This window comes from Narcine bancroftii, chromosome 10 (assembly GCF_036971445.1).
Source record: "Narcine bancroftii isolate sNarBan1 chromosome 10, sNarBan1.hap1, whole genome shotgun sequence".
In the NCBI taxonomy this organism is placed as follows: Eukaryota; Metazoa; Chordata; class Chondrichthyes; order Torpediniformes; family Narcinidae; genus Narcine; species Narcine bancroftii.
The window spans coordinates 18,626,799-18,647,900 of record NC_091478.1 but is presented as its reverse complement, the minus strand read 5'-3'; the positions used below and the strand labels follow the sequence as shown (position 1 = coordinate 18,647,900).

Below are 21,102 nucleotides of genomic sequence, written 5' to 3'. Positions count from 1 at the left end.
CAGAACTCTGTAACACTCTGAACTGAGATGCTACTGAATCCAAAATTTTTGATCTTTCCCCAGTTCTGATGAAGAATCTCAGAAATGAAATATTTCTTTTTCCACAGATGCTACCTGACCAGCTGAATGTTTTCAGCATTTGTTTATATTTCAGATTTCCACCACAAAGATTTTTTTTTCCTGCTGGAAAACTGAATTGGTTTTAGATCTCATCAGTCAAAGGCAGACACCACTCAATCATAATAACATACTTAGATCTGAGCGTGTTCAACATTTCTATTTCTCACAGCAGATACTGTATCATTACGAGTCTGCTTGATGAGATGAACAACAATGTTTTGAACCCCATTTCACCAGGAACGAGTTAACTGCTCAAACTACTCGATAAACACCTCTCAACTCAGGGAGAATCTAATGCCAGCACTCCAGCCATCTGTTGTTTTTCATTTTAAATTTAGGAGCTTACCCCATAATATATAACTATTTAATATAATAATGCAGCTGTAAATTATGAAAATTTTGATTTCAAAATAAAGGAAGAATGGCAGAGCTAAATGCTCTTCCAGCCAAAAGTGTCAATAAAGAAATCTAAACAGAACTTTCATCCCTTTGAGCTATTTTGCTAATGGTGGCACCTTTGCCTTTTTAAAAATTCTATTTCAGGGTCTTTTCTCCTATTGTCTTACTTATCTCCATTTTAACTAACTTGATTCTGTATCCATGATTAGCTAAGATAAAATTTCTCCATCTCCTTTTTTTGTTAGCGTGAAGATTTATTTTTTGGAGTAATAAACGTGAATTAAAAACAGATGAATCTTATGGAGGACAAAATCGAGCACTGTACTGGGTTTATGAAAATATTCTTTAGCTACATATAGACACACAAATATGGAAGCTGATATATTTGCATTTCGAAGACTCTAGGATAAATACATAACGACTTCATTCCACTCACCTGAAAATGGGGATATTCAAATTATTTCCAGCTGCAATGTGCGGTGCTTTAATATTATGACAGAAGAGAATGAAAGTAAGCAGGAGGTAGTCAATGTGAGATTTGTGAACTGGTAGAAAGATCAGTGGGATGTTCTGCTATAGAGAAGGCAAAAAAAAAACAATGGAAATATTAACTACTGCTTGAGGAATGCCCATGGTCCTATTAACATCTGACGAGTTGAATACTGTTCCATATTTATTCCAGAATTAACTTTAGACAACTATTAAAATCAGTACTGTTTCTTATTTATCTATGCACAAGCTTGCAGTATCTCAATTGTTCAATGACTCCAGCATATCAACAGTGTGGAGATAAATGAACACATTGGATTTGCAAGCCAAAATATCCGAGCAAATGATTTCATTTTATTATCTCATCTAAGGACTTGCATGAATAATACCATTCCCTGAATTCTTTTCACTTGCTCAGTATCAATTATTCTCCACTTAACATTTTAAAAGAAAACATACAGTTCAACCATTGTATTATATAACATGGCATGGATAAATCTCATGAACCACAGAAAATTGAAATTTAAGAGTGGAATCAACCATGTGCAAACAATGGGAATAAACATTTCCCGTCAGCAGCAACAATGTCAGTTTGAAAGAAAACGGAAAAGAAATAAAGGTGATTTTAATCAGAAATCGAGTTGAAGGATAATTTAATCCTTTGTTCAGATGATTGTAACAAGATATTTAAGCTCTGCTATCAAGTTATTGTAGTTATTTAAAAACCTAATTAAACCAGAATGTAAAATCGCTACTAGAATCCAAAGTTCTAAAGTTACCATATGAATAGTCCAATAGTCGAGTTTTATGGACCAATTTTTTGTGTCAAATTTGGTGGGGGAGGGGGTCGAATTTTACATGTCATACTTTTAACCGCAGTAAAAATCCGCGTCATTCAAAGCGTTGGGAGTTTGGATGGTCGGGACCAGGTGATAAATCCACGTTCAGGGCATTGAAATGGGGGCAACTGGGGCCTAGGAGACAGTCTATGACCAGGGCATTGAGAGCTCCGGTCGGCAGGCAATCGGGGCGTCGGGAACTCCAGTATGCAGCTGGGTGGTGCAAGTTCCGCAGTCAGGGTGCCGGTTGCTCCGGTGGCAGGACAGCTGGGGCAGATCCATCGTTGAGGCATCAGGAGCTCTCGTGGGTGGGTGGACGGGGTGTCGGGAACTCGGATGGGTGGCCACCGGGGCCAAAGATTGGGGGAGGGCAGGTCGAATTTTACATGGGCCACACAGATAGCACACGATTTTAAGGGGGGAAAAAAAGGGACAGGAATGGGCATTGACGATTATATACTATCAAAATACATTAGTCGTCTTGCATTGTCCTAAATACTAGAAACAAAATTCATGCATAATCTATTGAAAATGGTATAGAAAGAAATATAATTAAGTGCTGTACCATGCTAGGATACCCAGAGATCAGCTGGTGCATGATTTCTGTCCAGGGTTTTGTGATGCCTTAACCAAAACTGTTAATTTTAAGCAGGGACATTTTGTACTTTGTTGCTTATTACAAGATATTTTCTTTTAAATTTGGATCAACTCATTGTACATGTCCCTGCTCAAAGACTATGCAAACAACAATGCCATTAATCTGCAAAGAGTGCAGGTGATCCATGTTATAGCTACTCCAGTTATACAAATTCCCCTTGAAGGAATTCACAAATCATTACCCAAAAATTTGAGATGAGAATATAATTTGCTCATATGGAATTTATGTGGGGGGAGAAAAAGTAAATGAATACATTTCTTCACAGAAAATGGCAATCTCGCAACCTCCCTCCATCCTGTTATACAGGGGGTTACCTGTTCTCCTTGTCAATTTCTCCTCCCATCAGAATTTTAGTGCTACTTCTCCTTTGCTAACTTCTGCACAATCCTAAACCACCACTTCCCACAGCTAGAAATAGGGATTGACTTAATTCAATTGACAGCATTCCTTGCCTCACTGTTCTCCTCTGGCAAGGATCTGTCTGTGAATGATTCTGCATTCCACGGCTAACTTTTCAAAGAGAGAACATTTCCAACTAATGAAGCAAGATTAATACTTTGATGATACACCCAGTGTAGTTTTAAATAGAACATGATGTCATGGCAATTCAAACTGTGAACTCTTGTACTGAGAATGCAATGAAATAAATCATGGGATTCAGAATTCTGTAAAACCCCAATAATCTGGTCCCCCCTTATTTTTTTGGTGGCACCAGAGAAGCAGATTTTCTGTATTTTAAAAAAAAACTCGTGCTAGTAACTGTAAAACAGCATTATGGGAAAATAAATATTTTGGGTCTTGGGCCTTTCCCCAGCATTGAGGAGTCTGGTGATCAATGGATTACCAGTCAGTGGATAATGTATGAAAGAGTGAGCCAGCTGCTGAACCATCAGCATTGTCTAACTGGATCATTGGGTTTTTACTGTACTACTGATATTATGGTCCCTTGAACCTCAGGGAAGCCTTGCTATTTCCAATCAGATCATTAAATGGAAGTATTATACAATGAATACATGTGACATGACAGAGTAATCAGCTAGGTTCAGTTCTGTGCCATACGAGCAGACAGCATATCAACTGATGTCAAAGAAGCACCAAAGGCAAATGAAGAGCCTTAAGAACATAGAACATTAAAACATAGTACAGCCCTTCAGCCCACGATATTGTGCCAACCTATATATAACTACCAAATAAAAAATTAATCCCTCCCTACCTCATAAACCTCTATTTTTCATTTATCCATGTGCCTGCTATAGAGTCTCTTGAATTTCCCCCATTACTACAGTCTCTACCACTATCCCTGGCACCCAAAACTCTCAGTGTTAAAAATAAAACATACCTGATGTCTCCTCTAAACTTTCCTCCCTTCATTTCATAAGGATGTTCTCTGGTGTTTGCTACTCTCGCCCTGGGAAAAAAATGTGCTGTCTACCTTATCTACGCCTCTGGGAATCTTGTGGACCTCTATTAAATCACCTCTTATCCTCCTTCGCTCCTAGCTCTGCTAACCTTGCCTCATACGATGCACTTTCCAATCCAGGAAATATCCTGGTAAATCTCCTCTGCACCCTCTCCATAGCTTCCACATCTTTCCTGTAATGTGACCAGAATGGAACACAATATTCTAAGTGTGGTCTCACCAGAGATTTATAGAGCTGCAACATTACCTCACGATCCTGAACTCAATCCCCCAACTACTGACTGCTGGGTCTCCACTGTCATATCTCCAGAAAAGGTCTGACGGCAAGAAATCTCTGAATCAGGTATCGTGTAACAGAGAACTTGAGCTTGCATTATTGTACTTTAAAAGAAAGTGTTTAAATAAAAAGGCCATGCAAGAAACTGGAGAAATTTTTCTGTACATCAAGAAAGTATCATTTCTCCCCATATTTCATAACACTGCTTTGTGTCCAGATAGTTTTTACTATCACGTATGCTCATTCCATATCTCCAACTATTCCACATCGCTCTCACTATGCCGCATCTCTCACTAGCAAAGGTTAAAACAGTAGCTGTAAACTATTTCCAAACATCAAAGTCAAGTAATTATTTGCGTAGCACTGCTATGAGTTAGGTTATTGATAAAAGTGAATTTTAGCAACTAGATGAGATATTTGTGGGAAATTTTATTTTTTTTACCCTCAGCGGTTGTCAAATGTTCTCGCACTGTCAAAGCTATTTGAAGAATAACATGGTAAAAGTTAACTCCCCACAGAGCAAGACAGCAATAGCAAATAATTATCAGGAGTCACTGAGCAAGATCCAGGTGTTTCCCAATAGAACAAATTAATCTGATCACACTTGCTCTTCTCTTAGCAACTGAGTTTAAAGAAAGAGACACGGGTGCTGTTTTTTTTTCCTAAAAGAACTCAATAAAATTTAAATCATAAAAAAAACACATGAATGTAACGGCCTATCCCAAACATGTTGCCCTTCATTAAGATTTTTTTTTGCTTACCTCTGCAGCAGCTTTCTTAACCATCTCAAGCTGCCCTTTGTGAATTTGTATGCTCCAAAAGAAACCATTGAACAGTTTCAGTAGCACCCAACCTGTTAGTCTAAGAAAAGAGATTTACTTGAAGACAATTTTAATGTATAGAAATTAACCTTTAAACCCAAGTTCCTTTTACTGCAAATAAACTGAAGCCAAATGTCATGGATGTCAGTGACAATTCACTTTGGTGAGTAAGAGCTAATAAAATAAAAACTTTTGAAATAAAAAGGAGAATTTCCATTGAAAATGTACAAAACCAAAATGGAGTCAACCCATCAGCATTCCAAGTTTTATTTTTAATTCTGTTTTGTCAATTGCTTCACAAACACAGATGTCATTTACTGCCTATACCTGATTGTCTTGGAGTTAATGGTGATTAGCCAGCTTTTTGCCTCAGTACAGGAGTAGTTGTTCAGGATTTTGAATTAGCAACAATGTACTACGTTCATTCTACTTTATATCCCCAACATTCTTTTGCATATTACACAATGAATCATGTACTTGACTTATTGTCTAATATTGACAATTGTATTTAGAACCTTTGGCATTTAGCCTTTAGAATAATGAATTTTTAACTTTGTGCATGTGATGCCAAATGCATTGTTGCAATGCAGATTAAAATACAAAAATGAGGCAGGTGCAATTTTTGAGATTTATTGCCAGAGCACATACATGACATCACATACAACCCTGAGATTCTTTTTCCTGCAGGTGAGGCAGAAATTACCACTTATTGGAGTACAGGTGGAAATTCTTTAATCCAGTGACGTTAGGACCCGACCATTGCCAGACTATGGAAAATACCGGAAAATAGAAAATGCACAGAAAATAGCTGTCGAAAGTAGGTAGGGGCCTCGATCAGACCCATTTTCTGAGCTAAAAGGATCAAAATATCACAAATCAAATCACAGTTATCATAGCGGTTAGCGTAACACCCTTACTGCGCCAGCAATCAGGACTGCGCTGTTTGTAAGGAGTTTGTACCAACGGCGGGTGCCAGACCACAGGAGTTGCCGAACCCAGAGCGCCAGATTTAAGAGGTTCAACCTATACGGAAGAACTGTACACAGCATACACATGTAAACAAATAAAGAAATATAAACAAACTGACTGAGCAATACAAAGAAAAAAATCAGTAAAGTGCAAAAGAATGTCTTTAAATGAGTCCCTTATTGAGTTTACTGTTGGAAAAGTTTGATGGTGAAGGGGTAGCAGATTTTCTGAACCTGGTGGTGAGACTTCTGGCACCTATACCTCTTTCCTGATGGTAGCAGTAAGAACAGAGCATGTGCTCAGTGGTGTGGATCCTTGATTTCTTCTGCTCTCCAACTACAGTGTTCCCTCTAGGTGCTCTCAATGGAGGGAGGATTTGCCTGTGATATCCTGGGCTACATCCACTCCCTTTTGCAGGGCTTTATGTTCGGGATATTGGTGTCCCAAACCAGACCATGATGAGGTCGGTCAGCAAACTTTCCACCATACATCTGTAGAAATTTGCCAGGATTTCCATTGTCATACCGAATGTCCACAAAGTCCTGAGAGAATAGAGGCACTAGCATGCTTTCTTCATGATGCCATTAGTGGATTGGGTCCAGGAAAGAATCTCTGAGAACTTAAATTTGCTCACCTTCTTCATCTCTGATCCCCCAATGATCACCAGGTCATGCTCCTCTGGTTTTCTCTTCCTGAAGTCAACAATCAGTTCCTTAGTTTTGGTGACATTGAGTGACGTTGTTGTTGGTGAACCATTCAGCCAAGTTTTTCATCTCCCTTCAGTATGCTGACTTGTCATCCCTTTTTATACAACCCACTACTGTTGCATCGTCAGTGAATTTGAAGATAGCGTTATTATCGAATTGAGCCACGCAGTCATAGGTATAAAGTGAGTAGAGCAGGGGGCTAAGAACACTCATTTATATACAAATTATTCAGCTTTATCATATTTCAAAATATCTGTGTGCTTTTAAATCATTTTTCATTAAAAATATTTTAATTCCTTGTATGAACACTCATTTATATACAAATTATTCAGCTTTTAAATCATTTTTCATTAAAAATATTTTAATTCCTTGTATGAACACTCATTTATATACAAATTATTCAGCTTTTAAATCATTTTTCATTAAAAATATTTTAATTCCTTGTATATCATGGCTAATGTGATTTATGTTGTGAAAAATAAAAAATTTAAAAAAAAAAAATATTTTAATTCCTCAGATTAATTTTAATAGCTTTTACATGTCCCAAAATGTCAGACTGTTTTAAATCTGTTAAATTATTCTCACAGCTTTTACAGTTGGCAAAGTGGTGGCAGATTTTTCTGGTTGCCAAATGTTTTGGTTGCATTTGGTTTGAATGATTTTATTATCTATTATAGAATTATTTTGTCTTTTCATTTTTTGCTGATTACGTGTATGTTTGGCTTTCTAAGATAACTAATCAGAAAACTGAACAATCTTGTGCAATTGGGAAATCCTAACTGCATAAGATGGCACACATGATTGATTAAAACCCTTTCTGTTCATTTTGATAATATCATAAATTTGTGCAACTTCTGTGGACGTTCAGGAAAAAGAAATAAATTAGACTGTACAAGCATTGTGTGCAGTTCTGGTTGCTGGACTTCGTTGTACTGCACAGAATGAAGAGGAAATTAATCAGGATGTTGCCTGCATTGGGGGTCTTTAGTTATTGCAAGAGATTAGATAGGCTAGCTTGCTTTCCCTGGAGCCAAAGTGGCAGAGGGGATGATGTGATAGAGGTTATGTAAAATTATAAGTGAACCAGATAGGGCAGATGGCCAAAACCTCTTCTCTAAGACAGGGGTATAAAAAAAAACAAGATTATACAGATTTAAGGTGAGAATAAAGAGTTTTATGGTGGATATAAGGATTAAGATTTTTTTTAAAGCAAAGTAGTTAATCTCTAGAATTTGCTGAAGTGGTGGTGGAGTTAGAGACAATTACAGTGTTTGAGGGATTGGTGCAGAAAAAAGGTCGACATGGGCATGATAAGTGGAAGGGTCAACTCCATGACCTCTATATGGGCAAAAAAGGACTAAAGAAATAAAATACGATGTAACATGGGCACAAATTTAGTTCAGGATCAGAACAAACCTGTCTAAGGGGTAGAGTAGCTCTGACCTTGAATTTCATTCCTTAAGTGCAATACTAGAGACCAAGATCAAAATTAACACAACTACACTGCTAATATGCCACTATTATCTTCCGTTGAAATGTCAAAATAAATGGGTAAGAATTAATTCTGTTCTTTTCCAGGAATCCATTTCCACAAAATCTTCTGAAAAAGAGGTTGCATTAAGCTTGGCTTTACTTTGTTGTCCTCTTGCCTCTGAATCTAGAATAAGCTTAATGACAGGACTTTGGAACAGGATATAACCTAACAAATCACGGTAGTACTGAGAAAGTGTTCTGTCCAGAAGGGCAGTAAATTAAATCAAATATTAACTTAAACAATAATTTTCTTGGGAAAATGACAGGGATATCGAACTTAGTTCACTTCATTTTACAAAACTTTTTACAAAGGGCTTCTGGGAATAAAAGAGATGAACAATTTCATGGTTACCTGATCACAGCTGGAGAAATGTTAGCCACCATTTGCTGAAGGATTCCTCTCGCTTTTCCTTTTACTTTATTCACAGCTTTGGGATCTGGCTGGGCAAGGGTTTCCACAGGCATCCAATCAGTCACCGTATCTACTATGGCTTTTTGCACTCTAAAGTGAACAATGGAAAAAAAAGATTTGATGCAAGCATATTTCAACTCAAGTCTGCTCGACCCAGCAGTTTTGCCTATGGAGTGGAGCTTATTTTTTCCAAAATGTTCATGACTGACTTGCAAATTGAGGTACCTAGAACTAGAAAACACTTGGCCGACGAAGCAACATCTGCAGAGGAGAAAAAAAAAGTTTGTTTCAGACTGAGAAAAGTTAGTTGACAAGTTTGTTTTAAGTTAAAAGGAAGAGAGTGGAATGGAGTAGGCAAACTAAGTTCATAGTAGGGTGGGGACAAAGAGAAGCTGAATGTCACAAATGAGTAATTCAGATCACAACTGCTGCAATAAATCTGACATTAAAAATACAACATTCAACCAACCAACATTCTCTCTCCAGAGTTCGCAAGAATATCATGGCTCAAAGAGTTTATTATTAAGGACAAACTAGGATCAAAATGGTCAGTCACGTTTTAGCACAGGACTCTTTATTGGCACTGTCTGATCAATTACATCCATAGAAAGTGTGCTGACCATAGAAACTGTGCATTATGGGGATACCAATACCTCTGAGCATAAAGCCCTGAAAAAGGTAGAACATCACAGCCAAAACCGTCCCCACCATGGAGAACATCTACAGGGAACACTGCCGTCATACACCAGCAGCAATCATCAGGGATCCACACCACCCAGCCCACACTGCTATCATTAGGAAAGAGGTCTTGGTGCCACAAGACTCACACCCCCGGGTTCAGGAACAGCTTCTACCCCTCCACCATCAGACTCCTCAACAATAAACTCAATCAGGGACTCATTGAAGGACTCTTACTTGTGCACTTTTATTAATTACCCCCCACTCACCCCCATCTCTGTATTGCACAGTTTGTTTACGTTTTTTACTTGTTTACACATGTATGTTGTGTACAGTTTTTTTTTCACTACCAGTAAGTCGCCGCCTCGCCTGCAGAAAAAAAGACTCAGGGTTGTATGTGATGTTGTGCATGTACTCTGACAATAAATCTGAAGATGCTGTCTGACTTACTGAGCCTCTCCAGCTTCACTTTATTTGCTCAAGATTCCATCATCAGTAGTTTCTGTTTCTCAAGTATCAAGAATCAGTGTTGAGTGGTTTTTGAAATGATACTCTTGAATACAAATTGTATTCAAACCCAGGAATTCTCTCAGATACATAGGTCTGGCTCTTCTGTTGATCAATAAAATACTCAAAATTTGTTAGCTAAGGGCTTGAAGGAGATCGAAGCAAAAACACATTTGGGAAGTAAGATACATGGTCAGATTACAGAACATCCTGGAAGGGGGTGAATTGACTATTGCAGTTTTAATGTTTCCACTACACAGAGTTAAATAATGCCCACATCATCGACACAATTATAAATACAAAAATTAATTTTGATTGCTCAATAGGTGCCTCAATCCTAAAGTCTATACAGATCCCAGTTGTTTATTGATCACTTCAAGGTTGCAATACTTCACTTGGGGGGTCTGCATCCAGTGCTTCCATTGGGGTCTCCTCCACATCCGAGAAAGTGGACACAGACTGGGAGATCTTTTCATTGAGCTCCTTCACTCCATCCTCTGCAATAGCGGGAACCTGCTTAGTGGCCAACCATTACAATTATGTGACCCATTCCCATATCGACATATCTATCCATGGACTAATCCATGACCAAATCGAGGCCACCCTCAAATTGGAGGAACAACACCTAATACTCTGGGCACTCTCCAACTTGCCAACATTGACATCAACTTGACTGTTTACCATTAGATCTTCCTCTGCTTCTTTCCTTTCCCCTATCCTTGTGTCTTCTTTCCTCCAATTCTTCTCCACCCTTTCCTTCTCCTTTCAGAGAACTATTTGCTCCCCCATCACTTCCCAGATTTTTTTTCTTCTGCCCTCCCACCCATATCCACCTCTGACCTCTTGCCTATGAGGCTGTGTTCCTCATCCTGTCCCTTCCCCAGCATTTTATTTGAACACCTACTTACTTTTTGCTCATATCTTGTTTGACAAAGAGCTCCGGCCTGAAATATTGACTATATATCTTTGCTATATGTTGAATATGTTGCTTCTGTCTTTCATAATAACGAACGAGAGCTGAAAATGTTGAATATTTTGATTAATTTGTAAATTCTAATCATATCTGTGACAAGCATTCTCTTCCTTTCTTCTAGGAAGGGGATGTCTTTATGCAGCCCTCCGTATTTGGCATACAACTCCGCTGAAACAAAAACAGTCATGTTTGAGAAAACACAGTTCTCGCTGAACATCCCACAGTCCTACCCGAGTTAGAAAGATGAAGGCGTGAATTTTACATCTGATGTTTATATTGTTACTGTCCCCACTACTTACGTGGCAGTGTTGACAACTTAGTTGCAGTGGATGAAGTAAAATCATTTAGTGCAAACAGGGGTAAGTATTTGGGTCTGTGGGAAGTTGAATCTAGTGGAGTGTGCAGTGTACTTTGCTTTTTGTAAATTTTCCCAAAAGGAATACTCAGCTTTCCATACCTGTTACTGCTTAAAACCTTCTCAATCACATTTCTTGGAAACATGTCACGATGTACATCTCTTTCTTGAATAAATAAGACATAGCAGAGACGCCGTGCCAACCAGCCTCGGTACCTAATCACCAAATAAAAAATAGGATAAATATTAAACAACTTCATCACTTCATAGCTAGCACAGAAATAACACGTTTCCTCATTGATTACATGAAACCTTTTCCTGGCCATTCGAAAGAATTTTGTTTTTAAAAATGATTAATAAAAGTACCAATAACAAAAATGCTGTGGGTCTGTAACCTACAAAAAATATTTTTGTCTTGCACACTGTAAAACCTCTAAAAGCAATTGGGATCAAGTGCACAACAGCTCTCTGTTGTAATTCAGGTTACTTTCTTCTCATTACTAGTTGTTTTTCTGCTTTCTTTAGCTCTCCCAGTACTATATACCATTTCCCAATCAACAGTGCAAATAGGATAGGCAACCTGTTTTCAGGCCTTTGATAACGTCTAGCCAAGAACAAGGTACAAATACCATTCTATGGTCTACAATAGACAAACTTCTCACTAGATGTTAATGAAGAACTGGCCAGAGTGGAAAATCTATAATGTTAGTCATTGTACTAATGTTTCAGTCAAACTTCAATACAATTTACTGTATATTTTGGCATCTGTCGAGTCTTGAAACTCTCAAGAAGCACTCAAAAATCAGGGGTTGACTTATACACCAGATACAAAAAAAATGAAAGCTTAAATTCTACTCAAAAACCCACTCCACGTAGATTTGGCATACAAAGCGACCCTTAAAACAACAAAAAAAAAAGAACCCAACCTACAACAAATTTTCTTGCAGCGACACAGTTGCTGGATTTCTTGGCCACTTCCATTACTTTTAACTTAAAACTCGCTTCATACTTTCAATGTTTTGCTGGAGGTCCATGATAATAACCACCTTCCAGTAATGGCCAATAGCCCAGTCAACGTGCTTTTGTGGATGGGGGGGTGGGGCAACGTGTACACTTGATATATGAAAATGGGGACCCGACTTATCTGAAGGTCAACTTATATGCCAAAATATACGGTATTTAATTTCAGTACAAATCAGAGCATATCCGTATCTTGGGACATTAATGAGATCATGTTTTTCTTTACATGCTGTCATTGCTTTGGCAACTTATCAAGAGAAAGACTCAATGGTAGAAGAAAGTCAGCTCATTTTCAAACTTTTCCAGAAAACATATGGGACCTTCTTAACAATACAAATAAACGATGCAATCTTCTTGCTCATTTCCATTTGGGTTCTCTCTCATCTGAGTTCAAAATTTGGAAGCCCATACTAGCCCACTTCATTGCTGCATTTTGTTTGGACCAAGGACAAAATATAATAAAACCCTTGAAGTTAACCAAATCTTTTATGCAAGGGGTGCTACCTTATTTAAAGGTTCATATTCCTGCAGCATAAATGGTGTAACATTGATGAATCTATAGTCATACAATCTGTACGTGCCAGTTCTCACATTAAATAATGAGTCAGGATTATCATCCTTGTCAGATTATCACACAGCCTGCGTTGTATTAAAAGCTGTGTAAACACTCATTAAACAGATAAACCACTATACAAGATTATGTCAAAGATTCAGAACATACCTGGTATGGGTTTCATTAATATATATAACATTCCGAAGTCCTTGAGAAGGGATGCTGGTATTGAAAAGTTTATCCTGGTAGGAAAAAGATAAAACACTGAAGTCACGCTTAATACAAGTGTACAAGTTGCACAAGTAGAATAATTTTTTTTTAAAATCAGACTTATTTCTGGAACCTTCTGAATATTTCTTAAACTACACATTGATAGAGTTAGGTAATGGCATATAATCCTTTTAAAACTAATTTAAGTTAAAATCTAGGCCAGATCTTTGGGATAAATTTCTCCTCTGCTGGCTGAACAAGTTCCAGGTGAAGTAAAGATGGGCATTTGTCAACTTTCAACAATTCAGTATTACATTAGCAACTTCAACTTGAAGAAGCACTAATGAAACTAGATGGTGTATCCAAGGAAGAGATAACATTCTTCAATAATAATCAAAAAGTTTTCATTTATTGTTCTATGAAAAATGACCAAACTTGTGTCATGAATGTGACTAGTGCTTTATAAAGAGGTTCATTTGTCAGATTAGGGAGGTAAAAACAAACCACTATATCCACCAACGTCTGCTTCAAATGCAAGTATGCAAACCAAACTGGGGATGAATTAGGCTCAATAAAGATGCTCTCTTCACTGAACATCCTGCAGACTATCAAGACTCAACTACAAAATTATTAATGGTTAACATTCAGGCAGAGTTCAAAGCCCTTTCAGCAAGTGTCACAGCAAGGAATCGATAAGGGAGAGAAGAAAGAAACCAAATGACAAAATGTATAGGTGAGGCAATTTTTCCTCTGCATCTATCATATCTGGAACTTGACCTGCAGGGACTCACACAGGCATTGGGTGAAAAATGCAGAACGTATTCCATTCATTAAGACATTGGTTACTGCATAAAATCTGCAGGTAATGTAAAAACAATAAAATTTCCATAATGGGCTGCCGAGTGTTTCGAAACCTGACGGTTATGAATCTTATTCACTAACCCCCGGTTCTCATGCTCTCCATAAATTCATTAGTGTTCTGGTTTCAATGCTCCTTTTAAAGTCATGGAGTTCACTAGAAATTTTACTATACTACTGCAAATATTTAAACCACTGTAAAAGGTCCAGAAAAAAGTGAATTAAAAGTGTGATGGAGTACATATAAGAGTTAGTCTGGAACTGAAGCCTCATGGCTATTGAGTTATTGTACTTTTATTGTACAAAATAAGCCTGTAACATTCCCGTTCTGTTTTTTTAAAATAATGAAGTTATATGAAAAATATGATTTAAAAAGTCAAGAAAAAAATTAAATGAATACAATCTTCTACAAAAATACTCCTGAGAAAATACCAAAAGATAAAACAGTTTTTGCCTCACCTTATCCATTTGCCAAAGAGTCAGTGGTATTTGCAGTCTCTTCCGATCCTTGGTCCCCCTTATTTTGATTCAACCTCCAATGAAGCTATTTTTTTTTGCACCAGAACTAAGTCAAGCCTTCTTTGGAAGAAAGCACCGACAATGGATTGGCCCAATTTATCTTCCCTTCTCAATGACTACTGAAACCTTGGCAATATTCTAATAACCCGTCATGAATTTCTGAATGAGAGGAAAATAAATCCTTTGCATGCAAAGGATTTAACCCTATATTCCTACTTAATTCTTGGTTGTAGCCTTCTCTGGAAAAAAAAACCCTCTATTCAAAAGTTTGAATTTTTACAATGAATCAAGCTCGAGGCAACAGAAATCAGGTGAACTTGTGTTCTAACTTTCCATATTCTTTGTTCAAAATTTGGATCTCCAATTACTAAAGGATGGTAATTCAATTGATGTACTTGATGGATTCATTCTACTTCAATAGTCAAAATGCTTTCATGTAAATCTGGTGGGTCATTTCAAGTGAATGCCAATATTAAGTTGAAGGAACTAAGCATCCAATATATTGACTATTTAACTGTAATACAATTAAAATGAAGATATTTGATTACTGCATTTTGCTAATACATGACTACAATTACCCTGCTTAGTGGGGAGCAAACATGACAGCATCGTCCCACAAATGGCCGCTTTCTGCTCAAAATGGACTCCTTCCCAACAGCAGCTGCAGACTGAAACAAGCCAGAACTGGGACAGTATTCTATCTATAAAATATTACAGAAAAGAAAGGCATGAGAAGAATTTTAACAAATGATACAGTTGAAATTAAAATGCCCCCAGGACTTAAAAATCGATGGTCATTGCCAACATTTCAAAATACAACTTCTGAACTTTAAAAGCAAAGCCAACATTATCACATTTTCCCCCATATCCATTTGAAATTTACATATAATTTACAAGAATGCTCCCATAGTTTTATTGTTCTATATGTCCAACAGAATCCAATTTATTTATTTTTTTTTACAATCAGTGAAACCAATAGAACATTATGGCACAGTACAGGCCCTTCAGCCCACAATGTGGTGCTAATCCATATATACCTACAAAAAAAATTAAACCCTCCCTACCTACCTCATAACCTATTTTTCTTTCATCGATATGCTTGTCTCAGAATCTCTTAAATGTCTCCATTAGTCCAGTCTCTACCACAAACCATGGCAATAAACTTCAAGCATCCAAAACTCTGCGTTTTTTAATAAAAAACTTACCCCTGATGTCTCCCTTAAACTTTCCTCCATTTGTACAGATGCCCTATGGTGTTTGCTACTCCCATCCTGAGAAAAATATGCTGTCTGTCTACCTTATCTTTGCCTCTCATAGAACGTTAGCACATTTAAACAACCTTGCAGAGTAGAAAACTGATTGGTGAGATTCAAATAAGATGTCCTCAGTAAGAAACAGGTTATCCCAATTCACTACTATTAAAGTTGCATCTGTATTGGGGCCCTATGGCCTGAAAAAAAAATCTGCTCAAATTCTCCTGTAAAGGAGGGGGGCGGGGATCACACAACCAGTTAAATAAATAGTCTGCCAATCTGACAATCTGAGGTTCCGAGCAACGACAGGACTATCTTCTTGACAAAGAGCATTCCTAGCCATCAGTGATTAGGAATATGCCAAAGCATATTTATTTTTTAAAACCATGGAGTAGTATTGGAACAAGAATTATTTTCGAAAGCTTCAAGATGTGTTTTAAAGGAGAAAAGAAGGTTGTGGGGATTTGAGGGGGAATTTTAGAGTTCAAGGGTCTTGGTAGATGAAAAACATGTTGCAATTGATGCAGCAATTCAATTATGATCAAGATGTCAGAATGAGGCAAGCACAGTTATCTCAGAACTGAAGACTAGAGAAAGAGAGCGCCAAGACTACAGAAGAATTTTAAAACTGACACAATGCTGATCTGTGCCATTGTATGTTAGCCACAATACAGGTGATGAACTGGCAGAATTTAGTATCATTTAGCAGCAGAATTTTAAATTATCTCGTTTACAGTGTAAACGAAGGAGGCCTAACAGAATAGTAGATGTAAAAAAAATGGCATGATGCAGTAAACTGAGGCATGACAAAGATTGCTCAATATAATGGAAGGGGATAGCTGTGGTCTTGTAATGGCTCAACGAGCAAAAATCAACAGTTAAAGGTACAGGCAAATGCCTCTGTATGAGGCAGAGGAATATAGTTCGATTGTAGTCAAGGCTTCAGGAGGTAGCTAAAAAAATGGCTTTGTACTTCCCAATAATTAGTTGAATGGAAGTCTCTATCCACGCATATTTGAGTTCGACTGGTGCATGAGCGAGTGTTAAAGGCACGAATTCAGTATAATTAGGGTGCTTGACTCTCGCGGATGCGTCAACTGAACTCCAATTCGCAAACACACAGGCGCCAATCAAAGACTTGCACATGTGCACAGGAATCAGGATAGCCGGGCCCAGCCTACAGAACCCAGGACACCAACTAACAAGTACACAAATTTTGGCTCTTACATGCCCTGTGTCCCTGTTATAGTTTGTCAAATACAACTAAACAGTGTAAATTTTATATTTTTTAACAAATAAATGCAATCCCAATTTAAGTCCATTCCAAGATACGACCGATCCTTCAGTCTGAATTACAATTGTTAGTTGGGGAGTACCTGTTTAGACGTTCACATCGGACCTAGGTTGGACTCTGATAACAATGGCCACCCATCATCACGCATGCGTACACACTCTACACACAGGGACTTTAAAATACACCCTCGGTTCCCTGTATCAAAGGGGGTCCATCTCTCTGGACACACTGGTCGATTGCAGTATTACAGGTCAGCTTACTGTAGGTGTAGTGCACGCTTACCCGTGACTCTTCCAGCGATGTCCACAGTAGCGACTTGGCATGGAGCGATTTCTGGGGCTTGAACCACGAGGCAGAGAGAAAGAAATGTGTTGTGTATTGTTTTATAGTTCTGAGCTGGGCATCTAGCCAGTGATGACCCCAAGTAATTTAAATGAGTCAAGGTGTGTACTAATGGGTGGCTAGAGTCCAACCTTGATTATCAGGTGGTGTGACTTATGAATAAATTTCAGACAGGGAGGTCACGTAACTATTGGCAATCCACAATGTTCCAGGCAGGTAGGCCATGTGTTCCTCCACAATCTACACATAACAGGAAGGCTTGCAGCAGAGAAACGGGAGGGGCCACGTGTGGCAGAGAAACGGGAGGGGCCACGTGTGGCAGAGAAATGGGAGGGGCCACGTGTGGCAGAGAAACGGGAGGGGCCACGTGTGGCAGAGAAACGGGAGGGGCCACGTGTGGCAGAGAAACGGGAGGGGCCACGTGTGGCAGAGAAACGGGAGGGGCCACGTGTGGCAGAGAAACGGGAGGGGCCACGTGTGGCAGAGAAACGGGAGGGGCCACGTGTGGCAGAGGAACGGGAGGGGCCACGTGTGGCAGAGAAACGGGAGGGGCCACGTGTGGCAGAGAAACGGGAGGGGCCACGTGTGGCAGAGAAACGGGAGGGGCCACGTGTGGCAGAGAAACGGGAGGGGCCACGTGTGGCAGAGAAACGGGAGGGGCCACGTGTGGCAGAGAAACGGGAGGGGCCACGTGTGGCAGAGAAACGGGAGGGGCCACGTGTGGCAGAGAAACGGGAGGGGCCACGTGTGGCAGAGAAACGGGAGGGGCCACGTGTGGCAGAGAAACGGGAGGGGCCACGTGTGGCAGAGAAACGGGAGGGGCCACGTGTGGCAGAGAAACGGGAGGGGCCACGTGTGGCAGAGAAACGGGAGGGGCCACGTGTGGCAGAGAAACGGGAGGGGCCACGTGTGGCAGAGAAACGGGAGGGGCCACGTGTGGCAGAGAAACGGGAGGGGCCACGTGTGGCAGAGAAACGGGAGGGGCCACGTGTGGCAGAGAAATGGGAGGGGCCACGTGTGGCAGAGAAACGGGAGGGGCCACGTGTGACAGAGAAACGGGAGGAGCCACGTGTGGCAGAGAAACGGGAGGGGCCAAGAAGAGATCCCCAGAGAACTCCAGAGGTCTCAGTGCAACACAAGAATAGAAGACTAGATAAGTAGCTGAAGGGTAGTGGCAACGCTCAGGAGGTGGATCATATATGGTCAATTCTGCCTGCAGATGAAGAACAAAGGAGGATAGATACCTTTGTCACAATCACACAGTGACATCAAAACCGTTTCAATGATGTGGGAAGGATAAAAGCCTGATTGGTGGGATTCAAATCAAGCAGCCTGGGTAATATAAAAATGTTTTACAACATTTATCACTGAGTTTATGATCATAATTATTAAAATGTGGTATAAATTTTCATGTTGTGAGAAATAGGAAATAATTACAAAACATAAAACATGTTTGCCTCTCTAGTATCTTTTAAATAAATTTATTTTACAAATTCCAACATAGTTTAAATTGCATACATTGGTATTGAAAACAGGTAAATTGAACAAATTTACTGTAAAATAGTTTTACATTTGAAAAATTCCTTACAAGTTCATCACTGGAATTCTTCATTCTGTTGCCAGTCTGTGTTCCAGAGTTTGACAAATAGGCGTTATCGATCACTGACGTGTGATCAGCACTGCATCAGCCATGTCCTGTTTACTGCAAAAAAAAGTAAAATACTTCTTTCAGAAAAAAAGTTATTTTTTTAATACTTCCTATATTGCATTAAAAGTATGAAAAACAAATGAGGAAAATATTAAATTTAACTTCCGTATGTTCACAAGCAACTGATTGCTTAATTCCTGAGAAATATTAACCTTAGTTCAGTGACAGCAAGTTAACCATCAAGGCTGTACATTCAACCCCCACTCTAGACACTGGCACTGCACTGCAGCAGTGTTCTCTAAGGGAGTTGTTAAACCAGGGTCTTATTTGCCCGTTAGCAAGAGGATGAATCAAAATTGTTCAAGTAACGAAGGGAACTCGCTCACATGTTGTGAGCTACATTTAACCCTCAACCAAAATGATCTCATCAGACAGTTCATTGAAATTTATAATCACAGAATCAAGGCATCCAAGTTCACACCCACCATTAAGCACCCTGTTACACCAAACCCATTTTATTGTCCCCACATTTCCATCAACTCCCCCTAGATTCTACTATTCATCCCACACCAGGTGGGATTCGTGGTAGCCAAGTAACCTATCAACCCACTAATCAATGAGACATAGTAGGAGACTGATGTACCGGGGAAACCCGTGTGGTCACAGCGAGAACAAGCAAACTCCACGCAGACAGCACCAGTGGTCAGAACTATCAAAGGCGGACTTCAAGAATGTGTGGTTAGCCCAAAGCTCTATCGCTCTGCACCTATGACTGAGTGGTGAGGCACAATTCAAATCCCATCTACAAATTTGACAATGATATCACAGCTTTCGGCAGAATCAATGAAGAAGCGTTCAGGAGTAAGATGGGTCAGCTAGTTGAATGGAGTGCCAACAACCTTGCACTCAACATTAGCAAAACTAAGGAAATGACCATTTGTGGACTTCGGGAAGGGAAAATCAGAAGAACACAAACCAGTCCCCATCGAAGGGTCAACAGTGGATAGGGTCAAGAACTTCAAATTCCTGGGTGTCAACATCTCAGAGGATCTGTCCTCAAGCCTCCATGTCAAATACAATCAGGAAGAAGGCTCGCCAGCGGCTATACTTCTGAGGACTTTGAGGAGCTTTACTACCTAACCAAAGAACCTCAAATTTCTTCAGGTACCATAGAGAGCATTCAGTCTGGTTCTATCACTGTCAGTTACTGAGGTGCCAATGCACAGGACAGGAAAAGACTTAAAGGGTTGTAAGCTCACCCAAGTCCATCATGGACATTGGTCTTCACTCCATGGAGGTCATCTACAAGATGCAGTGTCTCAAGAAGTAGCCTCAATCGTCAATGACAACCCAGCCCATGCCCTCTTTTCAATGCTACCATCAGGAAGGAGGTTTTGGAGCCTGAATTTAAATAGCCAATGTTACAACAATAGCTGTTTCCCCTCCGCCATCAGTTTTCTGAATGGACAATGAACCACAGACGCCCCTTCACTTTTTTCCCCACTTTTTTGGAACTAATTTATTTTAAAATGGTGTACTTATGGAAATGCTAATTTTGCACAATCCTGCAGCCCCAAAACAACATGACGCACATTCATGACGATAAACCTGATTCTGACTGAACCTATGTTGCTGGACTGCAAAGCAGCAGTTCTACTCGCTGCACATCTGCCTCACCGAAGTTTTGAATTTTCTGGGAATCGTGCCATATTTCCTATATTGCAAAAATAAATAGTTTAAAATGATTTCATTATTGTTTTGGAACATCCTGTAACTTAGACTGGTGCTGCTACATGAACAGTTCTTTCTTTCAAGTGAAAGGAACATAAATCGTTTCCTTTTTTTTTTGCAGTTTAACATTTCTAGCGCTACTTTAACAATGTATATTGTTGATTCTGCAATTTAAAAAAATTACAATACACAGTGAAATCCCCGTTATCCGGAATTCAAGCAACTGGCAAGAAGAGAGAAAATAAATAAATAAACAGACTTAATAAGAATAAATAAAATTTAAATAAATTTTTAAATTGTAAATGGTCTTTGAGGTAACACACAAATCCTTGGTGAAGGTGGGAGCAAACATTCAGCCAGCAGAACACTCTGGTTGTGCCCGCCCCTAGCAGCTGTTTGAATAAAGTTGTACTCGAACAAAATTATGGCACCCAGGATGAAGAACCAGCTGATGCCGCTTGGTCAACTCTCAATGTCAATGTCACCCTATCCCTGCCAAGTAGGAGCCCATATCTTT

General features: G+C 39.2%; 1 protein-coding gene across 9 annotated transcripts in view; it reads right to left on the bottom strand.

Annotated features, from left to right (window-relative positions):
* gpam (glycerol-3-phosphate acyltransferase, mitochondrial) overlaps positions 1-21,102 on the bottom strand; it is a 60,801-nt gene that overhangs the window by 28,242 nt on the left and 11,457 nt on the right. For 6 of the 9 annotated variants that reach the window (XM_069900057.1, XM_069900059.1, XM_069900064.1 and 3 more), the window contains 7 exons: positions 18,795-18,908; positions 14,896-15,018; positions 12,899-12,972; positions 11,260-11,373; positions 8,585-8,734; positions 4,964-5,063; positions 956-1,092 (listed from right to left, as the gene is read on the bottom strand). In XM_069900057.1, coding sequence (XP_069756158.1) covers positions 956-1,092; positions 4,964-5,063; positions 8,585-8,734; positions 11,260-11,373; positions 12,899-12,972; positions 14,896-15,018; positions 18,795-18,818 — 722 coding nt within the window. In that variant the 5' untranslated portion in view covers positions 18,819-18,908. Of the gene's footprint in view, positions 1-955; positions 1,093-4,963; positions 5,064-8,584; positions 8,735-10,737; positions 10,971-11,259; positions 11,374-12,898; positions 12,973-14,895; positions 15,019-18,794; positions 18,909-21,102 lie in introns of those variants that run through there. The other 3 variants (XM_069900061.1, XM_069900062.1, XM_069900063.1) reach the window with 3 other exon arrangements.